Source organism: Carassius carassius, chromosome 28 (genome assembly GCF_963082965.1).
Source record: "Carassius carassius chromosome 28, fCarCar2.1, whole genome shotgun sequence".
Lineage (NCBI taxonomy): Eukaryota > Metazoa > Chordata > Actinopteri > Cypriniformes > Cyprinidae > Carassius > Carassius carassius.
The window spans coordinates 2,744,499-2,772,197 of record NC_081782.1 but is presented as its reverse complement, the minus strand read 5'-3'; the positions used below and the strand labels follow the sequence as shown (position 1 = coordinate 2,772,197).

Sequence of the window (27,699 nt, the reverse complement as noted above, 5' to 3'; positions counted from 1 at the left end):
TAATAAATAAACCAATTTAAAATAAATAAATAAATATTTTACCTACAGGATGTTAAGCATATTTTAAGACCACTGCAGTTGTTTCCATTTATTTTTAAAATAGTGTCCGAATATTAAAATAATTATGAATTATTGAAAAAAAAAGATTAAAGTAAATTAAAACATAAATTTAAAAATATAATCTTAACAGGTTTCATCAGATTCACCCATGGGCACAACATATTTTAGTGCTCATAGAAACAGCACTAATTAGATGAAAGCCATGTTTGTTTAAGGCCACTACCAAAATAGACCAAGGGAATGCTAACTAAAAGAATGATTAGACACCGTTGTGATTCTACTGCAGTTCTGATGTTGGAGATATTCCTCTGCAGGGAGGAAAATCTTGTTTTGCATTTGTCCAAAGGTGAGAACATGTAAACACACACACCCAAGCAGTGTCCGTCTCCGACCTACGTGAATTACGCCATTTGGTGCTCCTTCTTCCATTTGTTGTCCTCATAACGAAGACGAACTCTGGCTGTAGTGTCGGAGCACCAGGCACTCGTATTTTGTGATGGGCGGAAGAGCGGATGATTCAGTATCCGAAGCAGGAGAACTGGGCGATCCGCTACCTGACCCGACAGAGTCCCTGAACGGGGAGGGCGGAGTCAGCGCTAGCAGTTCCTCAAACTCCTGCTGATTGGGTGGTGACTCCAGAGCTGAGGACACACCCACCTTTAGCTCCTTCCCACCAGTCGTAGACGAAGTTTTGAGTCGCGACGAACTGGAAAGTGGGCAGGGAGGAGCGGAGCAACACACATTAGACTCCACCGGTGGGAGGGGCTGGATTTCGGCATAAGTGGTCATGGTAGTCGGCATGGAAATTTCTCGGGAAAGGCGGTAGGCCGGAGGACAGCAGGGCTCGACAGAGTGAGCGTGTGCAGATGCACTGGTGGACAAACCCACAGCGCCTCCTGGAGGAGAACTGGTGAGCATCATGCTGTTGAGCTCGCTGATGTTAGCTGTGAAGCGGTTAACCACGCAGCTAATCTGCTCCATCAGAGAGCCCTGCGATGCACTTCCACCACCGTTACTGTGATGCGGAGCCGGACACATGTATGTAGAGACACTCATGACCTGGGAGTCAGCGGCGCCAGCGCGCTGTGATAATGCAATGCTCGCTCTCTGGGTCACGGTGCTGATCGGTGAGGGTGTTTGAGGCCGGTAGGTGATGGGGTAGCGCTCCTCCGCTTCAGTGACCTCATAGAGCATCTTATTGTTGCTGTTGTCTGTGTTGATGTCACTCCCTCCGCAATAGCGTCCCTCAGACGTTTTGGAGAAAGGTTTGATAACGGCCATCTGGTTACTTTCGCGCTTTTTAATGTGGAAGGAGAGACGCTGCCACAGGTGGCCGCCTTTGGAACTGCACTCATTCTGGGCCCACGTCACTGACTTCCCATTAGAGCTGCAACAGCATTAAACAATATTTACTATAACAATGGTTGCAAAATAACTCCAGTGCAAACGACATCACTATCTATCTATCTATCTATCTATCTATCTATCTATCTATCTATCTATCTATCTATCTATCTATCTTTCTATCTTTCTATAAATTTGTTCTTAAAAACACATTGGGGTTTAAAATGTTTAAAATTTTGTGGAGTTGCATAATTTGGCAAAAATATAGAAACAATATTAATGATAATAGTAGTAGTAGTAATAATAGTAGTAACTATTTTTATTTTTATAAAAATAGTAAACAATATTCTCCCCCGTTTTTATTTATTGTATTTTTCATTTAGATTTTTGATAAGGTGCTCTGTGTTTGTCATCTTATGTATAATTTTGCTTTTGTACTCCTTTTGTATATCAAGCAGTGTGTGTCCATTACCATTCTGTAATTTGTTAAAAGTTGATTAAAATTGAAAATAGTAAATTGTAAAATAAAACAAGCATTTAAGAAAAATACAATAATTCTTAATTTTAGCATATATAAGTAATATTAATATGTTTGGTTCTGTGTCTCTACGAATCTGTTTGTCTGTCTATGAGTTATTTAGTATATGTGAACAGAGATTATGTGGGAAACAGGCAGTGTGCGCAGACACACTAAGTACATTCATTCCTATAATCACAGGTCGTCTAAGGTAAACAATCTCTTTTTATGGATGTCAATAACTTAACAGCCCCATCATTACCACACAGACAAGACGTCCTCATGACAACAGCAGAGCCGAGGCATAAATCCTGAACTTGGCAAAATGTTGAACACCATTCTTTGCCTACTATGAATGCATCCGTTTTCATTAGGAAATGCAAATCTAGACTCTGAGAAAAAGGGTACAAAAGCTGAAACTGGGGCAGTATCCTTTGGAAAGATGCCTTTGTACCTTATTTACACCTAAAAGATGCATTTTAGTATCTTAAAGGGCTAGATTGAAATACTGTCATTAATTACTCACTCTCAAGTCGTTTCAAACCTGTAAGACCTTTCCTTCATCTTCACAACACAAATTAAGAAGTTTTGATCAAATCCGAGAGCTTTCTGACCTACATAGACAGCAAAGTAACTGACATGTTCTAAGCTCAGACATCATTAATATATCAAAAAATATTAATATAATATATAATATTATATTAAATAATATTATATTAATATTATATTATAATATATATATAAAAATTGTACATTCACAAGAGTACCACAACCCATGTGTGTGCACTGCTATGCTCGTAAACAAACCGCATAATTCATATTTCTTGTCACACAAAAAACTAATACTAGCCTAAATTAATAAAAATAGAAAAGAAAACGTACTCGGTTACTAACGTAACCTCGGTTCTCTCTAGAAGAGGGAACGAGTACTGCGTCTTAGCTAAGACGCTACGGGAAAAGTCTCTTTTCACGAAATACTGAAGCAAAAAAAATTATCCTTAATTTTGAATTTTTGTAAAGCGCATTTGCAGCAGTACACAGCCATAGACGAGATGGCTCGCTCGCTCATTGGCTGCTTCTGCGGCAAATGTACAGCCTATCGAGCGCAGGCTGATGCCATATCAGACCAATAAGGGCGCTTCGCGCCCTTCACGCCACTTCCCGCCGAAACGGGTGTGGCCCAACCTTATAAAAGGAGCTCGAAAAGGCTGACTCACCTGATTTATTTCATCGCCGAAGCGAACCAGAGTGAATCGTACGCACGGCAGAGAACGCAGTACTCATTTACATTTACATTTACATTTATTCACTTAGCTGACGCTTTTATCCAAAGCGACTTACAATTGCCACATATATCAGAGGTCGCACACCTCTGGAGCAACTAGGGGTTAAGTGTCTTGCTCAGGGACACATTGGTGTCTCACAGTGGATTCGAACCCGGGTCTCTCACACCAAAGACGTGTGTCTTATCCACTGCGCTAGCACCACCCCTACTACACCCCTACCACCCCTAGTACTCGTTCCCTCTTCTAGAGAGAACCGAGGTTACGTTAGTAACCGAGTACGTTCTCTTACGAGAGTTCTCTCGTACTGCGTCTTAGCTAAGACGCTACGGGAACCCCATGTAAAACGCCGTGCGCGCAGGGATCACACACCAATAAACCTGAAGCAACGCCCAGGATTTACAGTGCACAGTCACCCGAGGGACTCACAGAGAGCCCAGGACAGGAGAGGGGGGGAGCCCTCCGTCCCATATCTAGCGGCACCCGTAGATGCGGCAATACAATCATCACACAGTCGAGGCAAGGCCTGACCAATGTGGCAAAGCGGGTCTTACGCAAAACTGCCCATATAACAGTCGGCAGCGCATAACGCTCACGAACTCAGAATTCCCATCAGGGCCCTAATTCGGCTATACCGACAGCAGCCGTGCATGCAAGGCGGGAACCTCCAGGTTATAGAACCTGATAAATGCAGACGGCGAGGCCCAACCTGCCGCAATACATATATCATGCAAGGAGATCCCAGTAGACCACGCCCACGATGAGGCGACGCCCCTTGTGGAGTGTGCTCTGACGCCCAGTGGGCACTGAAGGCCCCTGTAAGCGTAAGCTAACGCTATGGCGTCAACTATCCATCTGGATAAAGTCTGTTCTCGAAACAGCCATTCCCTTGGAACGTCCACTGAACAAGACAAACAGCTGCTCAGTCTGTCGAAAAACAGCGGAGCGAGACACATAAGCTCTTAAGGTGAGACACTGCAGGCAAAAAGACTGTTTTTTCAAGTACCGGTCAATTTTGAGATTTTGGGCTTTTTGGTTTTTCATAAAGTGCTTTTTCAAACTAGTGGAAGGAAAACATCCAAAAGACACTGTTAAGTGTTTCGTTTATAGCACTTTATCTGTTTGTGTCAATAGATTTCAATTACAATACATATTTTTAAAGGCCGTTTTCTCAAAATGAGTTTTTTCTTCAACACTGAGCCATAAATCTCCACTTCAGTAGCACTTACACACACCAAACTTGACATTTTTATTCCTGTCTATATTCTGAAGGTTTTTACAGAGGGATTTGTTCATATATATTTTACTTGATTATATACAACATTTTATTCCCCCCAAAATTGTGAAAATATATTGTTTTCTGGCTGTTCAAAGTATTTTCTGAATTATGGAGTGACAAAACAAGATAACCAGAATTCCCTCTGTAAAAACATTTGACTCTAATATGTCAAAAAAATTAAACAAAAAATTTGAAACTGACTTCATCTAGTGTTCAGATTTTTGTACTAGACATTTATGCAAATTAGCACATATTTCATTAAATAATGCCTCATTTGCATATTTAAACATAACATTTTTGAAAACTTGTAATACAAAAAATGTTTGCAATAATCAATGTAATCAATCAACTGGGTAAGTAAGGTGATAACTATTAGTTATTTTTTTTGCCCTATTCACCTGCAGTGTCTCGCCTTAAAACCCTAACAGGGCAAAGAAGACTCGAGTCTCCATCCTCTCCTGACACCGACAGGGCAGACAGGGCAATAACCTGAGCCCGAAACGGCATGTTGAGGGACTTCGGCACATAACCGTGCCTAGGTTTGAGTATGACCCTTGAGTCATTAGGCCCAAACTTCAAGCACGACAGGCTCACCGAGAGCGCGTGCAGGTCACCCACGCGCTTCACTGAAGCGAGAGCCAACAAGAATACTGTCTTGAACGACAGATGCTGGAGGCTAATCGATTGGATAGGCTCAGAAAGAGGGACCCTTCATGGCCTCCAAAACCGCCGCGAGGTCCCTTATAGGGACTGACGGAGGTCTGGGAGGATTCAGCCTCCTAGCTCCTCTAAGGAAGTGGATGACCAAATCGCTCCTTCCTATTGACTGACCGAGCGCTGTTCAGAAAACGCTGCGATGGCCGCCACATAAACTTCGAGCGTGGATGGGGCTCTGCCCTTATCCAACAGCTCCTGTAGGAAGGAGAGAACCTCCGTCACCTCACAACTAAGGGGTGAACATCCCCGAGCCGTGCACCAGCTGGAGAACACCGACCACTTCGAGGCATACAGCCGCTGTGTCGACGGAGCTCTAGCCTGAGTGATGGTATTTAGCACTCCCACTGAGAGATCAGCGGGTAACCGTTGAGCGCCTACACATGGAGGGACCACAACTCCGGTTGAGGGTGCCAAATCAAGCCCCTGGCCTGCGAGAGGAGGTCCCTCCTCAACGGCACTGGCCACGGGGCGATGTCTGCTAACTGCATCAAATCTGGGAACCATGGTTGGTTCTTCCAAAAAGGTGCTACAAGCAGTATTGAACATCTCGTTTCTCTCACCCGTTCCATCACCTGCGGAAGGAGGGAGACGGGAGGGAAAGCATAAAGCGGGCAGCACGGCCATTTCCGTGACAGCGCGCTTTCGTTCTTGGAAAAGAACGCGGGGCAGTGAGCGTTTTCGTGGGACGCGAAGAGGTCCACCTCCGCCCTGCCAAATCTCTCCCACAACAGCCGGACTGTTTGCGGGTGTAGAGACCATTCGCCCGTAGGAACATTGCCTCAGGACAGCCTGTCTGGACCCAGATTCTGTAGCCCAGGTACATGCACTGCCCTCAGCGAACGCACGTTGCGCTAAGCCCAAACCAGGAGGCGTTCCGCCAGCCTGTACAGGTTTCGGGACCCGAGACCGCCCTGGCGATTTATGTAGGACACCACAGACATGTTGTCCGAACGGACTAAGACGTGGTGGTCCTTGATTTGGGGACAAAAGCGCATCAGCGCGTTCTCCACTGCCAGCATTTCCAGACAGTTGATATGATGGAGCTTTTCCCGTTCTGACCACAGGCCAAAGGACAGTTTGCCCTCGAGCAGCGCTCCCCATCCCGAAGTGGAGGCGTCCGTCGACACCATCTTCACATTCGGGGAAGTCCCCAGGCTTACACCTGATTGGTACCAGCCGTTTGCTGTCCAGGGTTTCAGGGCTGTGACACAGCTCTGATTGACCTTGAGACGCAGTCGGCCAGACACCCACGCTCTGCGCGGCTTCAACCAGAGCTGCAGGGGGTGCATGCAGAGCAGGCCCAGCTGCAGAACCGGAGATGCTGAGGCCATGAGGCCCAGCACCTTCTGACAGTGTTTGAGCGAAACGGTCGTGCCGCAGCGAAAAGAACTCGCTGCGCGCTGAATGCCCAACGCGCTCTGTGGTGACAGCCGCACCGTCATGGAACACGTGTTCAGAACTATACACAAAAACAGAATCGTCTGACTGGGGTTCAGCGAACTCTTCGCCCAATTGACACTGAGACCGAGCTTCTTGAGGTGATCGAGTAAAATGGCCCTGTGCTCCACGAGCTCCTCGTAAACGTACGAGGAGCAACGGACAAGCCGAACGGCAGGACTGTAAACTGGTATGCCTGGCCCTCGAAGGCGAATCTCAAATATCGCCTGTGATTTGACGCTATCTGTATTTGAAAATACGCGTCCTTCAGATCTATTGACATGAACCAGTCCCCTCTGCGAATCTGCGCGAGGAGCTTCCTGGTCGTAAGCATTTTTAAACTGCGTTTCATCAATGCCTTGTTCAGCTGTCTTAGATCCAGTATGGGCCTTTATAATGCCTAGCACCCAATCCGAAACCCCTGGAAGTGCTGACCATGCATCTGCATGAATGGCTAAGGGCTGGATGCGAAGCGCGCTCTGTTGACTGGGCAACGGCGGCGCTTGGGTGCACTGCACCATGGGCGTTACGCCTGTGGCATTTGAGGCGGGGAGCGCGCTGATCACAGTGGGCAGATCGCTCGTCCTCGACCCCATCCCGGTGCTTAACCGATTGGGGGAGGGCTGAGCGGGTCCCGTGGGACTCGTGATGTCTGCGAGTAACTGTGGGCTGCAATGCACATTTACCACTTTCGACTTGCTGTCTGCCTGGGCAGAGCGTACGTGCATGGGTTTCGTTTTTACAGAAACCACGCGCCGTGTGTGACATAGTGTATGTGGGCACTGAGGAGTGGGCACGTTTACTATGTGGCGCGCGTGAACGATCTGAGTCGATCTTATGTACGCGAGCCCTGTGTGCAGGGCTGTGCTCACATGTGGAGATGGGCACTGAGGGGTGGGCATCGTCACTACATTTATAGCACCATCGGCCGTGGCCGGACGAACGTGCACAGGTTTCGTTTTTACAGAAACCACATGACGCGTGTGACAGTGATTGTGGGCACTGAGGAGTGGGCACGTTTACTATGTAGTGCGCGCGATCGACTTGAGTCGCTTTTATGAGCGCGAGCCCTGTGTGAAGGGCTGTGCTTACATGTGGAGATGGGCACGGACCAGTGGGCATCGTCACTACATTTATAGCACCACCGGCCGTGGCCGGACGAACGCGCACGGGTTTCGTTTTTACAGAAACCACATGACACGTGTAACATAGTGATCGTGGGCACTGAGGAGTGGGCACGTTTACTATGTAGTGCGCGCGATCGAATTGAATCGCATTTATGGGCGCGAGCCCTGTGTGAAGGGCTGTGCTTACATGTGGAGATGGGCACTGAGCAGTGGGCATCGTCACTACATTTATAGCACCATCGGCCGTGGCCGGGATACCAGAAATTACACCTTTTTGGGAAATATCTGGGTAGCCGTGATAACGGTTTCTGTGTGCAGGCAAGCGGGCAACTGTACAGGCTTGCGCATTGCAAAAGACGCTGAAACAGTCACAATCCCTGGAACTGAAAACAGCGGCGTACTTAGGTGAGAGCTCGGCCGCGGCGACTCGTACACCGGCGCTTTCCTAGGATAGCTTTGGGGCTCCCGGCCTCACCGTAATCCTCTGCCGCGGTCCCCGCGGCGCGGGGCGATGGCCCGTAGAGCGAGAATGGGGGTCTCGAGCTGCGTTGCTGAAGCTGTTGTGATAACGGCTTTCGTGTGCAGGCAAGCGGGCAACTGTGCAGGCTTGCGCGTTGCAGAAAACGCTGAGACAGTCACAATTCCTGGAACTGAAACAGCGGCGCGCTTGGGTGAGAGCTCGGCCACAGCGGAACTCGTACACCTGCGCTGTGATGAAGCAGCCATCGTGAGTAGTGCAGACGCAGCGTCATGCAGCAGGCTTTAGATGGCAACACCGCTTTCGTCCGCCGTCCAGCAGAGGGCGGACAAAGGTGCGTCGCTATCGCCTGTTCCACCAGCGGAAGTGACTGGTAGTTCCTGTTTGTAGCATCATCCAGTGTGGAGAATGCTAGTGAGACAGACGAACGAGTTCGCGCTGAATATGGAGCGTTCCAAGCCTTTGCCACCTCTTCGTGAAGCTCAGGAAGAAATGAGGCGGGCTTTGAGAAGTACGCTCATCCGAAAGGAACATACCATCCATCCGGGAACGAGAGGGGGGCGCTGGTGCAGACCACTCGAGGCCGAGACTCATGGCGGCCAACGCGAGCACTCGCCCTGGCTCCTTCTCGATGTCAGCTCGTCTGCTGGGCTTCTGAGCAGAAGGCGCGAGATCCTCGGAGCTCGCCCATCCCTCACTGTCCGAAGCTAGCAGAGAGCGCGTGTCCTCTTCCCCTGAGGGACGCGGCCCTGAGATCGACTTCCTCGGACGACGTGGCGGCAAATAGCGGGCGCTGCCCATCGGGAAGCGATGCAGGGCTCGGTTGAGCTGAAGACGGTTCCGGAATCCGCTGGAAACGGCGCTTTTACGGCGCCTTCAGCGCAGCGGAGAATGCAGGCTCAGAGAAAAAGGCCAGGCGAGTCCTCAGAGTCACCATGGCAACAGCTCGCAGTGAGGGCATCCGCCGTCAGCGAGCGCGAGCGCTGCATGATCTTCACCCAGGCAGGAGACACAGATGACGTACCGGTCTCCCTCGCTGAGTGGGGCTCTGACGAGCCGCAGGAAGGCATCTTAAAAAAGACGCAAGCTCTTTTACGAGTGTGAGTCACAGGGCGAACACACACACACGCATAAAGAACAGCTGGATATAACAGAATTGAAAGGATATAGGCGCCGGACAGCGCAGCAGGAACGGCAGTGGAAGGCGGCGAAGGCCAGCAGCTTCAGAATGGCTCGTCCCGCTGATATGCCTCTCAGACGGCGCTTGCTTCCTCCGTGATCCAGCGATGCGTGAGCTTCGCTGAAGAGATGAAAAATCAGGTGAGTCAGCCTTTTCGAGCTCCTTTTATAAGGTTGGGCCACACCCGTTTCGGCGGGAAGTGGCGTGAAGGGCCGCCTATGGCTGTGTGCTGCTGCAAATGCGCTTTACAAAAATTCAAAATTAAGGATAATTTTTTGCTTCAGTATTTCGTGAAAAGAGACTTTTCCCGTAGCGTCTTAGCTAAGACGCAGTACGAGAGAACTCTCGTAAGAGAACTAAAGCTCCCTGAAGACAAGTAAAGTCAGCGATTAAAAAAGAATAAGAAACTAATTACAAGTTATAGGACAAAAAACTACAGTAGAACAAATAAATAAGAAACACTACATACACTGAATAATCAAATATATAAAAACACTGCATTCACTGTGTAAATTAAGTATACATTTCTTCTTATTAAAATTACAAAAGTGATTTAGTCAAGAGTAGATTTTCTGTCTTTTGTTGTTTGATTCAAATGAATGACAGAAAACAGGAATATTAGACTGCTGTCACTTTAAGAGCTGCCTGGATCCAATATACTGTTACACAAGTGTTTCTTTCTCTGCCTTTTGCTTTCGCTTAAGACCTAAATAACTGTGTTTACGAGGATAAAGATATATATCTTAACAGGTGTTTCAAAGATGAATGGAGGTCTTTGGGATAACATGAGGGTGAGCAATTAATGACAGAATTTTTATTTTTGGGTGAACTATGCCTCTTAAGGTACAAATTGGTACCTAAATGGTACAATTTGAAAGTTATCACTGCACAACTCAGCACACACCTGAGCGTCTCTCCTGACGATCCTCGTCTCTTCCACAGATTGACCAGGCTGCTCGACCGGCTGGCCGCGGATGATGATTTTCCGTCTCCCACATGCATGCGCACCACTGTCGATGTAGTGAACGCGCTGCGGACGTTCCTCTCCGGTTTGGCCAGGATAATGTAAACCTTTGGCACAAACATGCAGCCCAGAGCCACGGTGGCGCTCAGGCTGACGGAGAAGCACATGGTGATGGTCTTATAGTTGGAGCCAAAGTAAATGGGCACAAAGGCCAGCCAGATGATGCAGGTGGTGTACATGGTAAATGCGATGTACTTCGCTTCGTTAAAATTGGCGGGAACGTTGCGTGTCTTGAAGGCGTAGAAGGTGCAGCTCATGATGAGGAGGCCGTTGTAGCCCAGCGGCGCCACCACGCCTAAGTTGGTGGTGTTGCAGATGAGGTTGACTTCACGAATGGAGGGATAGTCATGGATGACATCAGGAGGCTCCATCATAAAGAGCGCCACGATGATGCCCAGCTGCAGGAGGATCAGTAGGAAAGCGATCACCAGCTGGGCGCAGGCGCTCATGAAACGAGGCTTCTTGGTGCAGATTTTCTTTTTGCTGCCGGCCAGTATCCGAGCGATGCGATTGGTCTTGGTGACGAGGGCCGAGTAGCTCATAGCGGGCGATAATCCAATGCCCAGTCGCTGCAGATAGCAGTAGATGACATGAGGTTTGGCAATAAGACAGAAGGTACACAGGTAGCCCAGACAGATGCCCGCCAGAATGATGTAGCACAGCTCACGACTGGACGACTTCACCACCGGAGTGTCGCGGTAGATGATGAAGATGGAGGTGACGAAGAATGTGGCCATCAGGCCCAAGCAGGCGAAGACCACAGCCGCGATGGGCTCGGGGTCACCCCACATCAAATACTTCACTGGGATGGGGTCGCATCCTGAAACAAATGAAGAAAATGAGAATTAGTGGTGCTTCTTGGAAATTATTGGATAAGGACTTGTAGAAATTATTTCACAAAAAGAGCAAGGAATTTACAAAACGTTTCCGGGTGTGTGTGTTTGTTCACTACTCACTGCTGTGTGTATGCACTTGCATGGTTGAAATGCAGAGCACAAATTCCAAGTATGGGACACCGTACCTGGCCAAACGTCACTCACTCACTCGTTTTCTAGTTAAGTATTTTAGAAGAAAAATATTTAACTATTTTTTTAATAAACATACTTTCAAATTGACAAATATATTATTTACAATATAAATATTTACTTTAAAATTATAAAAACATTTAAAATGTCTTCAGTTTAAATAATATGACAATATAATTTATAATATAATACTTGATTATTGGATAAGGATATTTAAAAATCTATTTCAAAAATAATTTTATGAAAATTGCACTTAAAAGCAAATGGTTTAACTATATTTATAGTAAATAAACACTATAAAATAAAACAATATTTATATTTACTATATAAATATTACCTTTACTATATATATATATATATATATATATATATATATATATATATATATATATTTTTTTTTTTTTTTTTTTTTTTTTTTTTAAACATCACATCCTTTACATAATACAACATAATATAATTTATATTTATTATATGGATAAGGATTTGAAATAATTTCTAATTATTTTGGAAAATGAAAAATAGTTTATTTACTATATATAGTATATTTACTATAAAAATAAAATAATTTTATGTTAAAAGATCTCATATGATATAATACAGTATAATATAGAGACTGAACTTAAAAGAAAGAAAAACAAAGAAAAAATAAAGTTAAATATAAACTTAATATTTACCTATTTACCTATTTTTATAGTAAGTAAATATGCTATAAAAGGATTTTTAATTTTACTATAAAATGTAAAAAAAAATGTATTTTCAAAAATATCTCATGAATTAATTTATTTGATACAATAAAATATAATTTATAATACTATGCCTGATTTTAAAAAAAATCATTTAATAGAGAATGCACTTAAAAGAAGCATTTTCTAGTGGATTAAATATTATATAAAACAAATATATTTTCTGTTTTATAGTTAATAAACACATACTATATGAGTAAATAGAATATTTATATTTACTACAGAAATATAAAATGTATATATATAAAATCACATATTGCTATTACATTGCATTATGTTACATTGTACATCTAAGCAACCATATACCATGGAGGCGGTTATTGCACTGGCAAACAAAAATTCATTAAAAAAGTGTAATAATGTACAGTACTTGGTAATATGGCTGTATGATTCTTTCTTTCTCTCTGATGGTATAAATAGGTGTTAATAAATTGTGGGGGCTGATCACAGGGAGACAGATTTGATAAGTTCAGCTCAAGACGGTTTTGATGCTGTTAACCTTTTAGCTCAATGAGTGTGTGTATTCGCATTTCCCTGAAATGATTTGTTGAAATGCATTTTCTTTCTACGACACAAATATCTCTCTTTCTTTCTCTTTCTATTATTGGCCATGTAAGAGAGATGCAATTACGCACTTTGCAAATAAGTCATTTTGGTCATGGTTTGGGATCTCAAACCACACTCTATGAAATGTTAGATTTGTATTTGAGTATGGCGTGTGGCTCCAGCACTTTTACAGAATGAGACTTCCTAAACTGGATGTGAATAGAGAGGGATCAAGCGTGTCAGTGAATCTGTGGTGTAACACAGGCACGGGTGGTGAGAGCAGGAGAATCAGGGTCATCAGTCTGATCTTTACGCTGAGCTGATGTGTTTGTGGACTCACCGGTGAGGTCATCGGTGGGCCACGATCCCAGATCACATGCACGACACGTGTACTCGTCAAAAACAAACTCGTTCTCCTTACAGGGAGTGCATGTCCAACAGCAGCTGACCTCTCCTTTACGGATCACCTGCAGGCAAGAGAGGATAGCGCGTGTTACATGCCGTCATAATCACATCAGGACGGAAAACAGCGCTTCTTAACTGCAGGGTCGTGATACAGTCAGGAAATGTAGATAGTAAATTTAGGATAGCCATGATTCAGTTGATGATAATAGTAAGTCAATTTATACTTTACAGTTGTGAAATTTTAGGTCGTGTAAAACTAGATAAATTGTGTATAAAATGCTAAACTGTAAAAAAAAATTTAAAAAAAATTGTTTAAAAAAGATATAATATATAATTTATAATATTCTAAATAGAATATTTCAGATAATCTAAACGTTTATGTTTATTTACTAAAAAGTATATTTTCCAAAATATATAAATTATATTGCATAATATTAATTAATAAATAAAAATTTATATAGCAAATATTAACATTAGATTTACTTTAATAGCATGTTTTGCCTATGATTCACCAGATGACAGAAGGTCAACAAAAAAGTGGATAAATTGTGCGTAAATAATTTACTTAAAAAAAGAAAAGAATTCCTTATAATATTTTTTATATATAATTTATAATATTATATATAATATAATAATATTCTATTTTTATAGTAAATATAAAATTATAAAAAATAACAAATTTAAATATAAATATTATAATTACATTTAGAATGTATATTTACAAAAATTTAATTTTTATAGTAAACATATACATATATATATATATATATATATGTGTGTGTGTGTGTGTATGTGTAAAATTTTAGAATATTTATTCACTTAAAAAAAATTATATTTACAGTATTGTTAATAATATTTTTTAAATCTATACATTTTGTGCCACGAATTATGGATAACGAAAGCATGAAACTGATAATTGTGCAAATACTTATTATCATTTTATAAAACGAATAATAAATGTACATATTGTTTGACCTGCGCAATCACCACTTGATTTTCAGTGTAAAATTTGTGTCCTGAAGCAAAACCAGTTGAATCCAGTTGGATTTTACTTGTTACTCCAATACACTTACCAACAAAAACACACAATTATTGGGCATTATTAAACATTACACAGCACTATGAGGTTCAATAAGCAGCTCACGGTCTCCTGACCTTGATTTGACCTTTATCACAGGGTTCGCTGCACACAGATTTAATAATCTCATCTTTGGTAGGCCAGATCTCATCGTCATCGATCTGCAGTCCGCTGTTGTCCCAGCTGCCCACGTTCGTGTAGTCGAAATAATCTTTGCCCATTTTCTTAAAGTTCATGATCATGTAACTGCGAACACAGTTAGGAGTATTGATTTAGTGCACTGAAATGAAGATGAATGGATATGAAGAGTGGGTTATTGGATTGGATTGGTCCGGTACCTCCCAGGCGAATCACCGTTTTCGTCAAAATAAATGTTTTCCCCAGACACTCCAGTGAAGTTGGTCTTCATGAGGAACTCAAGAAGCTTTGAGCCATCGATGGGCCGCATGGCATCGCACAGACCCACCATACCAGGACACAGCACTTTCTGCATGTTGTGGAGGCCGTAGGCCATGCTGTAGATGGCATTGATCACAAAGCCCATCTTGGTGTCCTGCGCATACTGCTGCCGCAGAGAATCCCGCTCTGAGAGAGAAGGAGAAGGAGGAGATCGGGGTTAATGACCGATAACTCGTCTGTCTGTTCCTGCTCGTATCCTGTAGAAAGGTCAATGATGAACTGTGCTAATTTGCTTATGCTCTGTGAAACTGATTTAGTGCGGTGGAGAGACACATAGTTCCATTTTTCCCGAGCGAAAGGCTCTTAATTGGTGATCTTACACTGCTTAAACGTACATTTGATGAGTTTTGACGTGTTGCATGCTATCTGGGTTTATGAACACAAAAAACACGTCTGACATTTCACTAAAGCACTAAAATTCAAGGTTATCATCGTATTATTGTTTACTAAAACCATTGAAAACTATTTTATTACTTTATCAGAATCAGAATGAGGTTTTTTTATTGTTATTTATATATAGCACCTTACGAAACTATCTTACAAAGTGCTTTACAATAAAAGGATATAACAGTACAGCAGTAAAATACAAAAATACCATCAAGATTAAGAAAAAGCCATATGATAAAAGTGAGTCTTAATAAGAGTTTTAAAAGAGGCTAGAGTCAACTTTAGTAACAAGTCGAGATTTAGGAGCCACTAATAGGGCCCTAACAAAGGATTGCAAGCAGCGTTCACTCTAATAAGGAATAATAAATCATAAATATAGACAGGAGCCTGACCCTTCAATGCTTTAAAAACAAGCAGCAAAATCATAAAATCAATTCTATAGCTCACAGGCAACCAGTGAAGAGCAGCAAGAATTGGTGTAATGCGATCACTTTTCTTAATACGTTATAAAAGCCTAGCAGCAGCATTTTGAACCAGCTGCTATCTTTGGAGATTTTGCCTGCTCATACCAGAATAAAGTGCATTACTTACAATAATCAAGTCTGGAGGAGAAGAAAAGCAAGAATGACCTTTTCTAAATCTGCAGAAGAAAGAAATGACTTTATCTTTGTTAGTTGCATCAGTTGTGCAAAAAAAAAGACTGCACCAGCAGCAAATGACAGTTCTGAATCAAGATTACACCTATGTTGTGGGCCTCTTTTCGAACATTATTAGGCACCCAGGTTAGATGAGAGATTATTAATAATAATACTACTGGGGCCACACAGGGTAATTATAAGGACCTCTGACTTGGAGTCATACAACTGCAGAAATTTTTTCAATTTCCAATTTTTTATCTCTTTGAAGCATAATATGGGATATAACAATAATACCTGGCTTTATCGGGACATTCATCTGTATAGCAGTGGAACTCAATGTCATAACTGCGCATAATTTGACCCAGGGGTAGCCTGTTGATCGTAATCAAAAGGGGACCTAAAATAGAACCCTGAGGGACCCCACTAAAAAAGGACCATGAGAAGAGGAGGAATCTCCAAGCACTACAGAAAAGGACCTGATTGACAAATATGAAATAAACCAATCCAGAGCCACATAACTGATACCAACATAAGTCTTTAGATGGTTGATCAAGACATTGTGACCCACTGTATCAAAGGCTGAACTGAGATCAAGAAGAAGTAAAGTAGAATATAAACCAGCATCGGCTGCACGCAATAGGTCATTAGTGAGCTTAACCAGAGCAGTTTCAGTGCTATGTTTAGGAGCGGAAACCAGACTGAATTTTTAAAAAAGATTTAATTATTATTCATAAAAGAATTCAGTTGCATGGACAAAATTGATTGATAAAATAGGTATAAATTAATAAAATTTGAAGGGTCTAGAGAGGCCTTCTTTATTAACAGATGAATAATAGCATGTTTAAAACATGAAAGAAAAATTCCAGAAGATAAAGAACTATTAATAATAGCCAAAATATCTGGACAAACCATATGAAATACACCTTTTAAAAACCAAGCAGAAAGGCAGTCAGAAGGACACGAGGATGGGTTAAAATGGGTTAATGCTGAAGGTGGACAAGAATCAACATGATCTCTGAAATCAGTGTTAGACTGCTGCCTAATCTCCACTATTTTGTTAAAAATATTTATTTAAAAAGAATGACAATTTTCTGGAGTAGATTAAAACGGCTGACTATAGGCTGAGGATTTAATTAATGGTTTTAAAAAGCATTCTTGGATTATGTCCCTGTTTAGTAACCAGATCTGAAAAATAAGTGTTCCTTGCTTCCTTAACTTTATACTGAGAAGTGGACATCAGATTTTTTTTTAAAGAGGCAAGGAAACACTAAATGTATCATTTTTCCACCTTTGTCTGCCCTACTGCATAGGTTCGTTAAGTTTCTTAATTTAACCATAGTAAAGACTAAGGTTTCTGCTTTCTAACTCTAATTGGAGCTACAAAATTTAAAATATCTCTACGGAGAATATATATATGTAATTTCTCGTCTTCATTTAGTTTAACCTGATAACTAAAACTGAACACAATAAAAAAAAAAGAGGAAAAAATAAAAGAGGAAATGTAAAAAAAAAAATGTCTTTTAAAATTGTAATTTCTCAATAAAACTAAACTGCATTGTATACTGAAAAACATTATATTTTGGAACTTTGGAACTTAAATTTGTTACATTTATTGTTCTTGCTACTTTTTTCTCCTCCCTCAAATTAAATTTATGGATTGGTTCAATATTTTAATATTTATTTTCCCAAATAAAAAAACATTCATACAAATTAAAAGAGTAATTATTATAAAGAACATAAACATAAGCCAAATACTATTTAATTCAGGTCAATATGTTTTACAGATAAAACTAAAATTCAAAAATTCATATTGTTAGTCAGTGTTTAACTGTCGATTAAATTTTTATTGTGAAGTCTTTTTATATTTTCTGTTATGCACTGACAAAAACAATAAAATCACTATAATATAAATACTCAGATTACAAAATATTTTCCTAATTGTTTGATCAGAAAACGTGTTGCTTTGAAACATTAAAGCCCCTGATTTGACGCAATGGTTTGGTGTTGTTAGTCAAATTGGTATAATAATAATATATAATATATTACCCAAATTACAAATGCCAAATGTCAAAACAGTTTTTCAAATTTAAAGAAATGGAAGAGAGGAAACAAAAAACAACAAACTACTACACAAAGAGTCGAACATTTTTAAAAGAGTACATGGCGTTTTATTGCTCATAATTTACTTCAATAACGGACAAAGACGAAGCTGCTCTTACGCACAGCACTTGAAAGTCTTGTTTTCACAGTAAACTTGATTTCGTTCAGAAGTGCTCGCTCTGATTGAAAAATTCTTTTAACTGCCATTAAAGCAGCATCTCTGTCTAAACTGTTGCTCAGTGTCTGTCTGCTCACGCTGGTTTATATGCAAACAGCTCTGATACCCGTTTCAGAGCGAAAGTGGCTGTTCTTTTCTTTTTGACTGTTTTTGGGAACAGTTTCTTTGAACTCAAGCAGAGCTCAGATAAATGGAGCCAATGAAAGACAGCGAGACTAATGGAAGGTCTGATATCTGAAGAGAAGGTTTTGATGAAAGGCTTTTCTTTTCTTCTAAATGTCACTGTGGGAGCACATGAGGACACAGACTCAGACTGAGTAATGCTGTGGAAACTCACTGCCGCAGGTGCGGTTGTATTTGTTGTTCTCCTGCGGGTGTCCCTTCAGCCGGCAGTGGAAGCGGTGCTGCCAGAACTCGGGGAACCAGGGGTTTCGTGGGTTGTTTTCGGGACGCAGTTTCAGGTAATAATCGTCAAACCATTTGACGTCTGGGGACTGCAGCTTTATGGTGATCCCGCCGGCGGCCTCACGCACGTACCCATCAGTGACATCATATCGGTCCGCCCAGCCGTCACTGCGAAGAAGAGAACGAATTAGTGTGCGAAGCCATAAGGAAGCACGCAATACAACACATTCAGTGGGAAAAATCTATCCAAGATGACAAATATATAAAAAATAGTGATTATCATATATGATATAAATGTAAATAATGATAGACAAAAATAAAACAAATAACAACAAATATAATAATGCCAAAGCTAATTAAAATAAATTAAATAAACAATATATAATATATAATTTAATAATTATATAGATAATTAATATTTAATAATTTTTATAATAGACATATTTATTTTGTTTACAAACATTTAAAATGAATTGTATTATTAATGCTTAATATAATTATATATATATGTATATATTAAACGAAACTAATTAAAATCTAATAAAAAATTATTACAAATCAAATAGAAAATAATATAAATATCAAATATAATTACATTAATAAGAATATTTCATTAATAATAAAGACATATCATTTGTTATAAATTAAATAAATTTAGTTATTGTTTATTTTTTATATAAAATCAAATATATATCATCCAAAAATAATTAAAATAAAAGGAAGTACAAATTAAATAAACAGTATAAAATATACAAATATTTATAATAATATTTTCAATAATAATAAAGACATAATTCTTTTTTTACATTTAGAAATAAAACATTTTATTGTTCCCTTTTAATATAAAATCAAATATATATTATACAAAAAATAAAATTATAGATAAATAAATAATTAAATATAATTTAATAAACATAAAATAATTATACATATTATAATATATATAATAATGACTTTGTTTAGAAATATATAAATAAAAATGTGAAATATATATTATACCAAATGAATTAAAATTGAATAAAATAATTACAAATAAAATAAATAAACAATACTAAATAAAATATTAATACTAATAATTTATATGCTTAAGACAGCATAACTTGCATACTTTGTAGCAAATCCCAGAAAGCAATGCAACAATTTCCGTGGGAAACAAACATCCAACATGACAGATAAAGTGAAAAATGTTGATAATCAATGCACTTATAAATTATTAACTAAAACCAAGTATGAATGTAAAGTATTCTCTTGAATCCAAAACTAATTAAAATAAAAATGATTACAAATGAAATTAATAACAATATAATACATGCAAAATAAATGCATTCATTTATTAAACAACCAATGAAAAATAAAATAATTTCTAGGATTATTAGCAACATAATAGCTACAGTTACTCTTTTGAAATCAACCGATGTTTACGTGAAGAGCTATTTGTTGCTGCCTAGAGCGTTCCCAATCACTTACTTATGAGGTTACATAACATTTAGGGAGTTGCCTTAGAAAGTGATTCCCTGTGTAGGCAGCAGACAGCAAGACTATGTTTTGGAACAGAGCCCGCGTGTGTGTGTGTGTGTGTGTGAGAGAGAGAGAGAGAGAGATTTTGGCAGTGTCAAGCTGAAACATTCGGTTCAGCCACATGAAGCCTTCCCGTAATGCACACTGACTGACACGTTTGAACAAATTAAATAGTTTTGATACAAAGTAGATACAAATTGCCAATTAAATGAACACCGCACACAAACGGCTCATTATTTTTCTCTGCCAGTTTCCCCAGTAACCATGACAACTAGAGGCATATTTTTAAAAGACTGATAGTTGTTCATGTGAAAATCTCACATGCATCTGTAAGCGTATATGTGTGTGAGAGACTGAAACATACATATCATATGGCATTGAATAATTTCTTCTATCAAATCTATAAGCACTAAATTACACATTTAAACTAGAGGTAGATTATGAGTTTATGTAAAATGTCAAAATTGCACGGATTAAGTAATCTCTAAATATATATATATATAAATGTTTGTGCATGTATGATTTTGTAGTCAAATCCTAATGAGCATCAGAACTGAACTGTGATGTTTTAAGCACCTTACATGTATTGCTCTTTATAGGCAGCATCTCAAGCACCAGCTGAGTAGGCAGCTTACAAGGGTTTGTAACAAAGCTTGTGTGTATGTGTGTGTGTGTGTGTGTTTGCTAACTCAATTACATCCTTTCTGACAGTTCAGCTTAACTTAATACAAAACTTAAACTTAAAAACACACACATCAAATCATAACACACACTTCAGTCGGGACAGAGTCAGAGAAGGACGGACAGTCATCTCAGTAATGAAACTAGTGCAAGCGAGCACACACACACACACACACACACACACTCAGAGTGCAGATGGCATCATTGTGGGCAAACTCATCTGACACCCTGTGCACTTGATGACCTCACAGCTGGCTGCGGCGTGATTGGCTGAGACTGTAGCCATGGCGACAGCATTGGAGTAGGTGTTTATGGGGGATTCCGAGGAACTCTTCTGAAAATGATACTTTGTGTGTTACATAACAGTATCATCTTAGATGTTTCTCCTAAATTACGTTACAAAAAATTATTTTTTTATTCAGTCTCTGATGAGAAATGTTTGAGTTCATATTGAGATCTCGTACTTTTGACCGCAAACTCTAGATGTTGTTGAGATCTCATCTGAAACTCTTTAGTTGTTAATTATTGGCAGTGTTATTAACATTAAAGAAAACTAAAAGTGAACCTGAATGAAAAAATGTTTTCACTGAAATAAAAACAAAAACTGACATAACTGGAAAAAATTGCTAATTAAACTGACTCTAAATGTAACCTACTGACTTCAAATGTGAAATATAAAATAAAAAAATATTATAAATATAATAAAATTAAAACAAATAAACATTACATTAAATTAAATTAAAAATAAAATACAAATACAATAAAATAATTACTAATAATAAAACACGGCATAGTATAAAACTTGATACCTTTACAATTATTTAACATGCAAGAGCTTTGCTGAGAAATTTAATACTGTTAAATGATGCTAATATATGAATTAAACAAATTAAAAAAATAAAATAATGATAAAACAATGATTGAGTAAAACCTAAATCAAAATGACAAAATGTAAACAAAGTAAACACCAAATACTAAATCTAAGTTAAATCTGTAAAACTAAAAAAATATTAATAAATAATAGTATGAAAGTATAAAAAAGGCAAATGAAAAATAAAATACAAATGAAAAGTAAATAAAAAAATTTAACAACTAAACTGAAACGATAATAGTTTGAAAACTGTCAACTAAAGTATATTGAAATATAAATTAAATCAAAATATTACAATGATGTAAAAGAAAACAGAAAAAAAATAAAAAAGACAAACTGAAAACAAAATAAGCACTAAATACTAAAACTAAATTAAAAGTGTAAAACTAAAACTGAAATAAAAAGACATAAAAATAATAGAAATGGCAACTTAATCAAAAATACAAATACTGGAGTATTTTTCTAAATAAAACATTTGGAAAAGCAGGAGATTTTAACAGAAGTCTCACTTCAAATGTGTGCAATAAGAGAGAAAGACAGAGACATTGTAAGATGTTACACAGTAATGCCAAAAAAAACTCATTTGAATTGAATTAAATTGAATGTAACTGAACTGAGAGATAGAGAGACGTTTGACTTTTAAATTTCTTTTATTAAATCAAGGATATTTGGGATCTATCAAAATATACTGATATTATTAAGTTATCGTAAAGGAGAGAGAACAAAAACTCTCTCACTTTTCCATTCCCATCAGATTCACACAAAAAGTTATTAAAACCCCAAAGATAAAGAAAGAACAAGAGAGTGAGGGCAGCTCATGCCACTGTCACATCCCACGGTGAAGGATTTAACCAGCGCTCACTAACAGCACGGTTCAACACAAGTGCTGCATCACAGAGATAACTGAACTGTGACCGCGCACAAACACTGACACAATGTGTCCGGCATCATCAGACGAGCATAAACACCCTTCCAGTGCCAACCACCAAACGCTTTCTGTCCCAGAGCCGTTACAGCTTCCCACAATGCACCCCTTCTGCAGAACTCTTATTTATGACTCCTGAGATGTATGAACGAATTAATCACACACAACACCACAACAAGTGTGTCTATAGAATGTAAACAAGGTCAGTTCTGAGCTCAGATCGTTAATCACACTGAAGGGAGGAAGCTTTAATCTCCTCGTGTTTCTTCGTTCAGCTCCGAATCACAACTTTCCGGCAGCTGATCTTTCTCTCAGTCTCTCAGCATCTTCTCCATCAGAACGAGCCCGTCTCCGTGGAGACGAGGAGACAGATCGCCATGGCGATAGAACTATCATCGCTTGATAAATCTGACAGTGATTTTTGAAAGAGACAAGGTTAGTTTTACAGAGAAAACATTTTCTCAACTTCATGTCTCTTTTTCTTGTTAAACGACTCAAACAGGTCACACCTGCGCTTTCTGTGTCTGAGAGAGAGAGAGACTGTGTGTGTGTGTGTGTGTGTTAATCCGAGCATAACGTCAGTCTTTATTAATGTGTTGGCCATATTTGAGCAGGTGTTTAAAAATGAGACGCACCTCATCAATCAAACTCCCATCACTGCAGAAACATTCATCTAACACTAATGTAACACTAATATAATGCTGATTGATGTCATCTGAGACTCAGATACACTCACACACGTTCAGACACTCTGAGATGTTCAATTTAAAACAAAAGGATGTCATTTTCATATATCACACAGTCCATTGCAATGCAAAACAACAAAATCACAGCCAAACAAAATATATATGATGATTAATATTCATATTATCCAAATAAATATTACATTTTTGTCCAATTAAATTTCAGTGTGGGGGCGGAGCTACATGTTACATGAGCTAAATGTTTTGTTGCTTTTCCCATTATGACCACACTTTTAACAAAAAGTATTTTGACAGAAGAAAATGGATTTTACATTATATTTATATGCATTCTTTTAGAAAATGCTTTTATGCAAAGGAACATATTGATCAATTTGTTACAAAAGGGCAAATTCAATTAATGTACAAGGGCCATTCAAAATCAAAAGTCATTAGTAATTAAACAATAAAGTAGCTACAAAAGACAGTTCTATAAAGAATATAATCAGCAACAGCACAATGATAACTTCAAGTTTTTCCTAAAATATTTTAGAAATATTATATAAAATATAAATTGTTTTAGGATTGACCAATAAGCATCCAGAACCAAAACCATCAGTTTTATGATACAAAGTGAACTGAAGGATTTCTTTCACAAAAACCCAAAATTGTAAGACAAACACACACACACTTATGTAATTTTTGACTGGCTTGTGTCTAATGAAAGAGCCGAATGTGTGTGTGTGTGCGTCTCTTTACAATAGACCTCTCACACTTCATACAAGCGCCACACTTGTGGGCATATATAAAGATCTTCCTGTTCACCACGGTGGAATTAAATATCTTACATTTATTAATAAATGCATATAAGCATCATCTACCTGTGAACAAGATTGACTCGTTTAGCCGCGTGTTTAGATCGAGTCTGTATTTACTGGATTTGTGTTTTCCTTCTATCAGTTTATAGCCATCAGTGCCGTCAGTAAAGTAAATGAACAGGCAGACGGATACGGTCTGGACTCGTTTATTTCTGAAGGATCATATCTATCCTTGCTTTCACACAGCTGCGCCCCAATATCTCATCCGCTGCTCACCGAGAAAGACCATTACCGAAAACACTCTACAACATTAATTCTCTGCTTCTCTCTCAATAGGAAAGAAAAACCACAAATGAGATCTTGTTAAATATCTTGATTGTTTATTGATTAGAGATTAAATGAGCTACTGAAGATTTGACATAAGTCTCTTGCGTCTCAGATGTTTCTCCAGAGAAAATGGCCTGACTAATGGCCTCATATTTAGTGGTTAACTAATATATAGCCACAGCCGATATATCGGCCGATATTTGGTGATTTTTATTCATTTATTTTGCCAATTTTTTTAAATTATTTTATTTTATTTGACGTTTTCCTGTACAGTTACATCTCAAGTGTGGATCCATAGTGTTTTAGAAGAGAAACAATTATTAGATGACCGATAATTAGCCAATATATCGGCCGGTATTTTATTCATTTGAATCTGATTGGCCACATCTCATGTGTGGTTTCTTTAGAGTTTTCAGAAAAGAAACAATTAGTGGTTAACCAACATATAGCAAAGGCAGATATATCGACATGTATTTAGACATTTTTATTTATGAAATTGGCTGATAAGATTTTCTGTTTGACCACGTTTCACGTTTCATGTGGTTCCTCTTGCATTTCAGAGGAGAATCAATCAGTGGTTAACTGTTATACAGGCAATATTTCAGATTATATTTTATTCATCACCATCAGCTGATGTGTATAAAGCGTGACTTTTATTTTAACAGTGATGAAAATGCCAGTGCCTGAGCACACACTCTTATTCTCTATTGTTATTTCAGTAATTGTTATGCATGTGTTTTTATCAACTATGCTATCCTATACATCAGCTTTATATCAGCCATCAATCATAAATATATATATATATATATATATATATATATATATATATATATATATATATATATATATATTTATATTTATATTCTGTGCTCAGATTTGCCAAGACACCAAAGGCTGCAAAGTTAGACAAGTATATGCTCCAATATTCTTTGTTTTAATCCCATATAGTGTTTAAAGATAAACGTTTATAATATAGCTTATATAAAATCCCCTTTTTATAAAGGGGTTTTATAAAAAAAAAAATTATAATATCTGTATGGTGATATTTTATATGGTATTAAATGTATCAACCATATGTCAACAATATATTGTGTTTTATATATATATATATACAATTTTATTAAAACAACATATGTACAAAAATATGTATTTTTATGTATGTTTTTGCAATAATTTTTAAATACATGTTTATATTCACTTATATAATATCAACATGCACTGGTTGGTTTTAGGATAGATGTACATACAAAAACATACAAATTTGTATGGGCTAGTTATATTTGTTAATATATGAAATTGTTACAATTTCTAATAAGTTTCATATATGTTTTACTTAAAACTACAACATATCTCATATTTGAAAATTTAATGTATATACATATTTGGGTTTACAGTGTTTCACAAATGTATTTATTTATGTATTATTATTTTTTTTTTTTTACAGTGTTTACTTCATGACATCTATTGTCTGTTTTATTTCTCCTAAAGAGCTTTTGTATGACACATAAACAGATGAACAACTGCATCTCCATTTGAGCTTTGAGAAGCGAAGAAAGTCATTTGGGTTTGGAACAAAATGATGACACAACTTTCATTATTGATGGATGAACTATCGCTTGAAAGGTGCTGTGTGCAATCTTTCAGTGTGTCAAAATACCTTCTCTGATCTCCACTGAATATGAAGAGGCAACTGTAAATAAGATCTTTCTCTCCTTTCTCTCTCAGTATGCCAGCATCACACATCAATAGTGATCAAAACTCTAATCCCTGATCAATAAACAACACCTCGAACACTGATTAAACCAATCAGCTCTAAGAGAAAACCAAAGGGGTTTTGTATAGATCTACACTACTCTTCAAAAGTTTGGGCTGAGTAAGATTTCGTTATTTCAGAGAAATGTATAAATTAATTCAACAATAATGAAAGTAAAGACATTTATAATCTTACAAAAGTTTTAAGTTTCAAATAAATGATGTTCTTCGGAACTTTCTATTCATCAAATACCTGAAAAAAAAATTGGGCAGCACAACTGTTTTCAACATTGATTATAATCAGAAATGTTTCAGCAAATCATCAGATTAGACTGATTTCTGAAAGGATCATGTGACCCTGAAGACTGGAGTAATGATGCTGAAAATTATATATTGAAAATATATTGTTTCTGATTAAAACAAGGCAGCTTTGGTGAGCAGAAGAGACTTCTTTCACATAAAAAAATTTACCTACCCCAAACTTTCGCACATGAATATTGAAGATTCAAGATCAGAATCGAACCTGATTGTTTCACTAGTGTTGCTGCAAGGACAGGACAACAAGGAAAACACACTAAGGTTTTATAGCAAACATGTGCTGATCAGCACAAAGTGAAGGAGTTCACAGGAGGACAGTGTCAGCGTGTGCCAGCGTCTCTCCATCAGATCCGTCGCTCCTCTCTGACAGTTACAACCTCCAAATGAATTGTGTTGTGACCGTACAGCCCAGATTAGACCAGATCTCCTCCTGTCATGTGTAAAATGCTGTGATGGCTGTAGATGAAGTGACGTCATCAGATGGGCTGCTAATTAGGTGCCAAACGAGAGAAAAACGGCATAGAGAGATAGCAAGAGGTTAAAGTTGTGTACATGAAACGACATTCGCAACCCATTTGACTTCCCAATGCCAACGGTTCTTTTTTAAACAAATCATTATTCATGATTGCCATGACATTTAATAAATTTGAAGTCATTATTATTGGCCAAATTTTAGACTAAAATTGAAAAAAAAAATCTGTCCTTGTAGTATGGACCAGAAATATCCAATAAGAAGATAAATGTGACCCTGGACCACAAAACCAGTCTTAAGTGCATTTTTTTTCTAAATTGAGATTTAGAAAAACTCTGAAAGCTAAATAAATCATCTTTCCATTGATGTATGGTTTATTAGGATTGGACATTATATGTCTCAGAAACAACTGTTTGAAAATTTGGAATCTGAGGTTGCAAAAAAAATCTGAATAATGAGCAAATGGCCTTTAAATTTGTCCAAATGAATTCTTAGCAATGCAAATTACTAATCAAAAATTAAGTTTTGATATAATTACGGTAGGACATTTATAAACTAAAAATATACCCCAGAGACTTCAGACTGGTTTTGTGCTCCAGGGTCACATAAAGGGTCCATTTTGAGTTCACGTTGACAGGACAGAATGAGCACAGCATGAAAGAGTTTGTGGTAAACAGGGTTTGTGAAGGTGTCAGAAGAGATGAAAAAAAAATCGAGAACGAGAGAGATTTGTGTGGCCTTTCCATTCGTTTACGTCAGGCCATAATGGGCGATCGTCAAATGTTCAGAGAGAGCTGAAAATAGAGCGCAATTACTCCAGCCAGTCAAAACACTGGCCACAGCTGTCCTTCACACAACACACACGCCTAAACAACACTGAATGTACAAACTTCCAGTCATCACTAAACACAAATATAGCTTTCAGTC

General features: G+C 38.5%; 1 protein-coding gene across 1 annotated transcript in view; it reads right to left on the bottom strand.

Moving 5' to 3' along the window:
* Window positions 1-216: 216 nt before the first annotated feature.
* The window catches only part of LOC132107704 (metabotropic glutamate receptor 5-like), a 63,418-nt gene continuing 35,935 nt past the window's right edge, over window positions 217-27,699 (bottom strand). The window contains exons 4-9 of the mRNA XM_059513858.1: window positions 18,343-18,578; window positions 14,582-14,828; window positions 14,321-14,489; window positions 13,101-13,227; window positions 10,327-11,266; window positions 217-1,447 (exon numbers count right to left, since the gene is read on the bottom strand). Coding sequence (XP_059369841.1) covers window positions 499-1,447; window positions 10,327-11,266; window positions 13,101-13,227; window positions 14,321-14,489; window positions 14,582-14,828; window positions 18,343-18,578 — 2,668 coding nt within the window. The 3' untranslated portion in view covers window positions 217-498. The remainder of the gene's footprint in view (window positions 1,448-10,326; window positions 11,267-13,100; window positions 13,228-14,320; window positions 14,490-14,581; window positions 14,829-18,342; window positions 18,579-27,699) is intronic.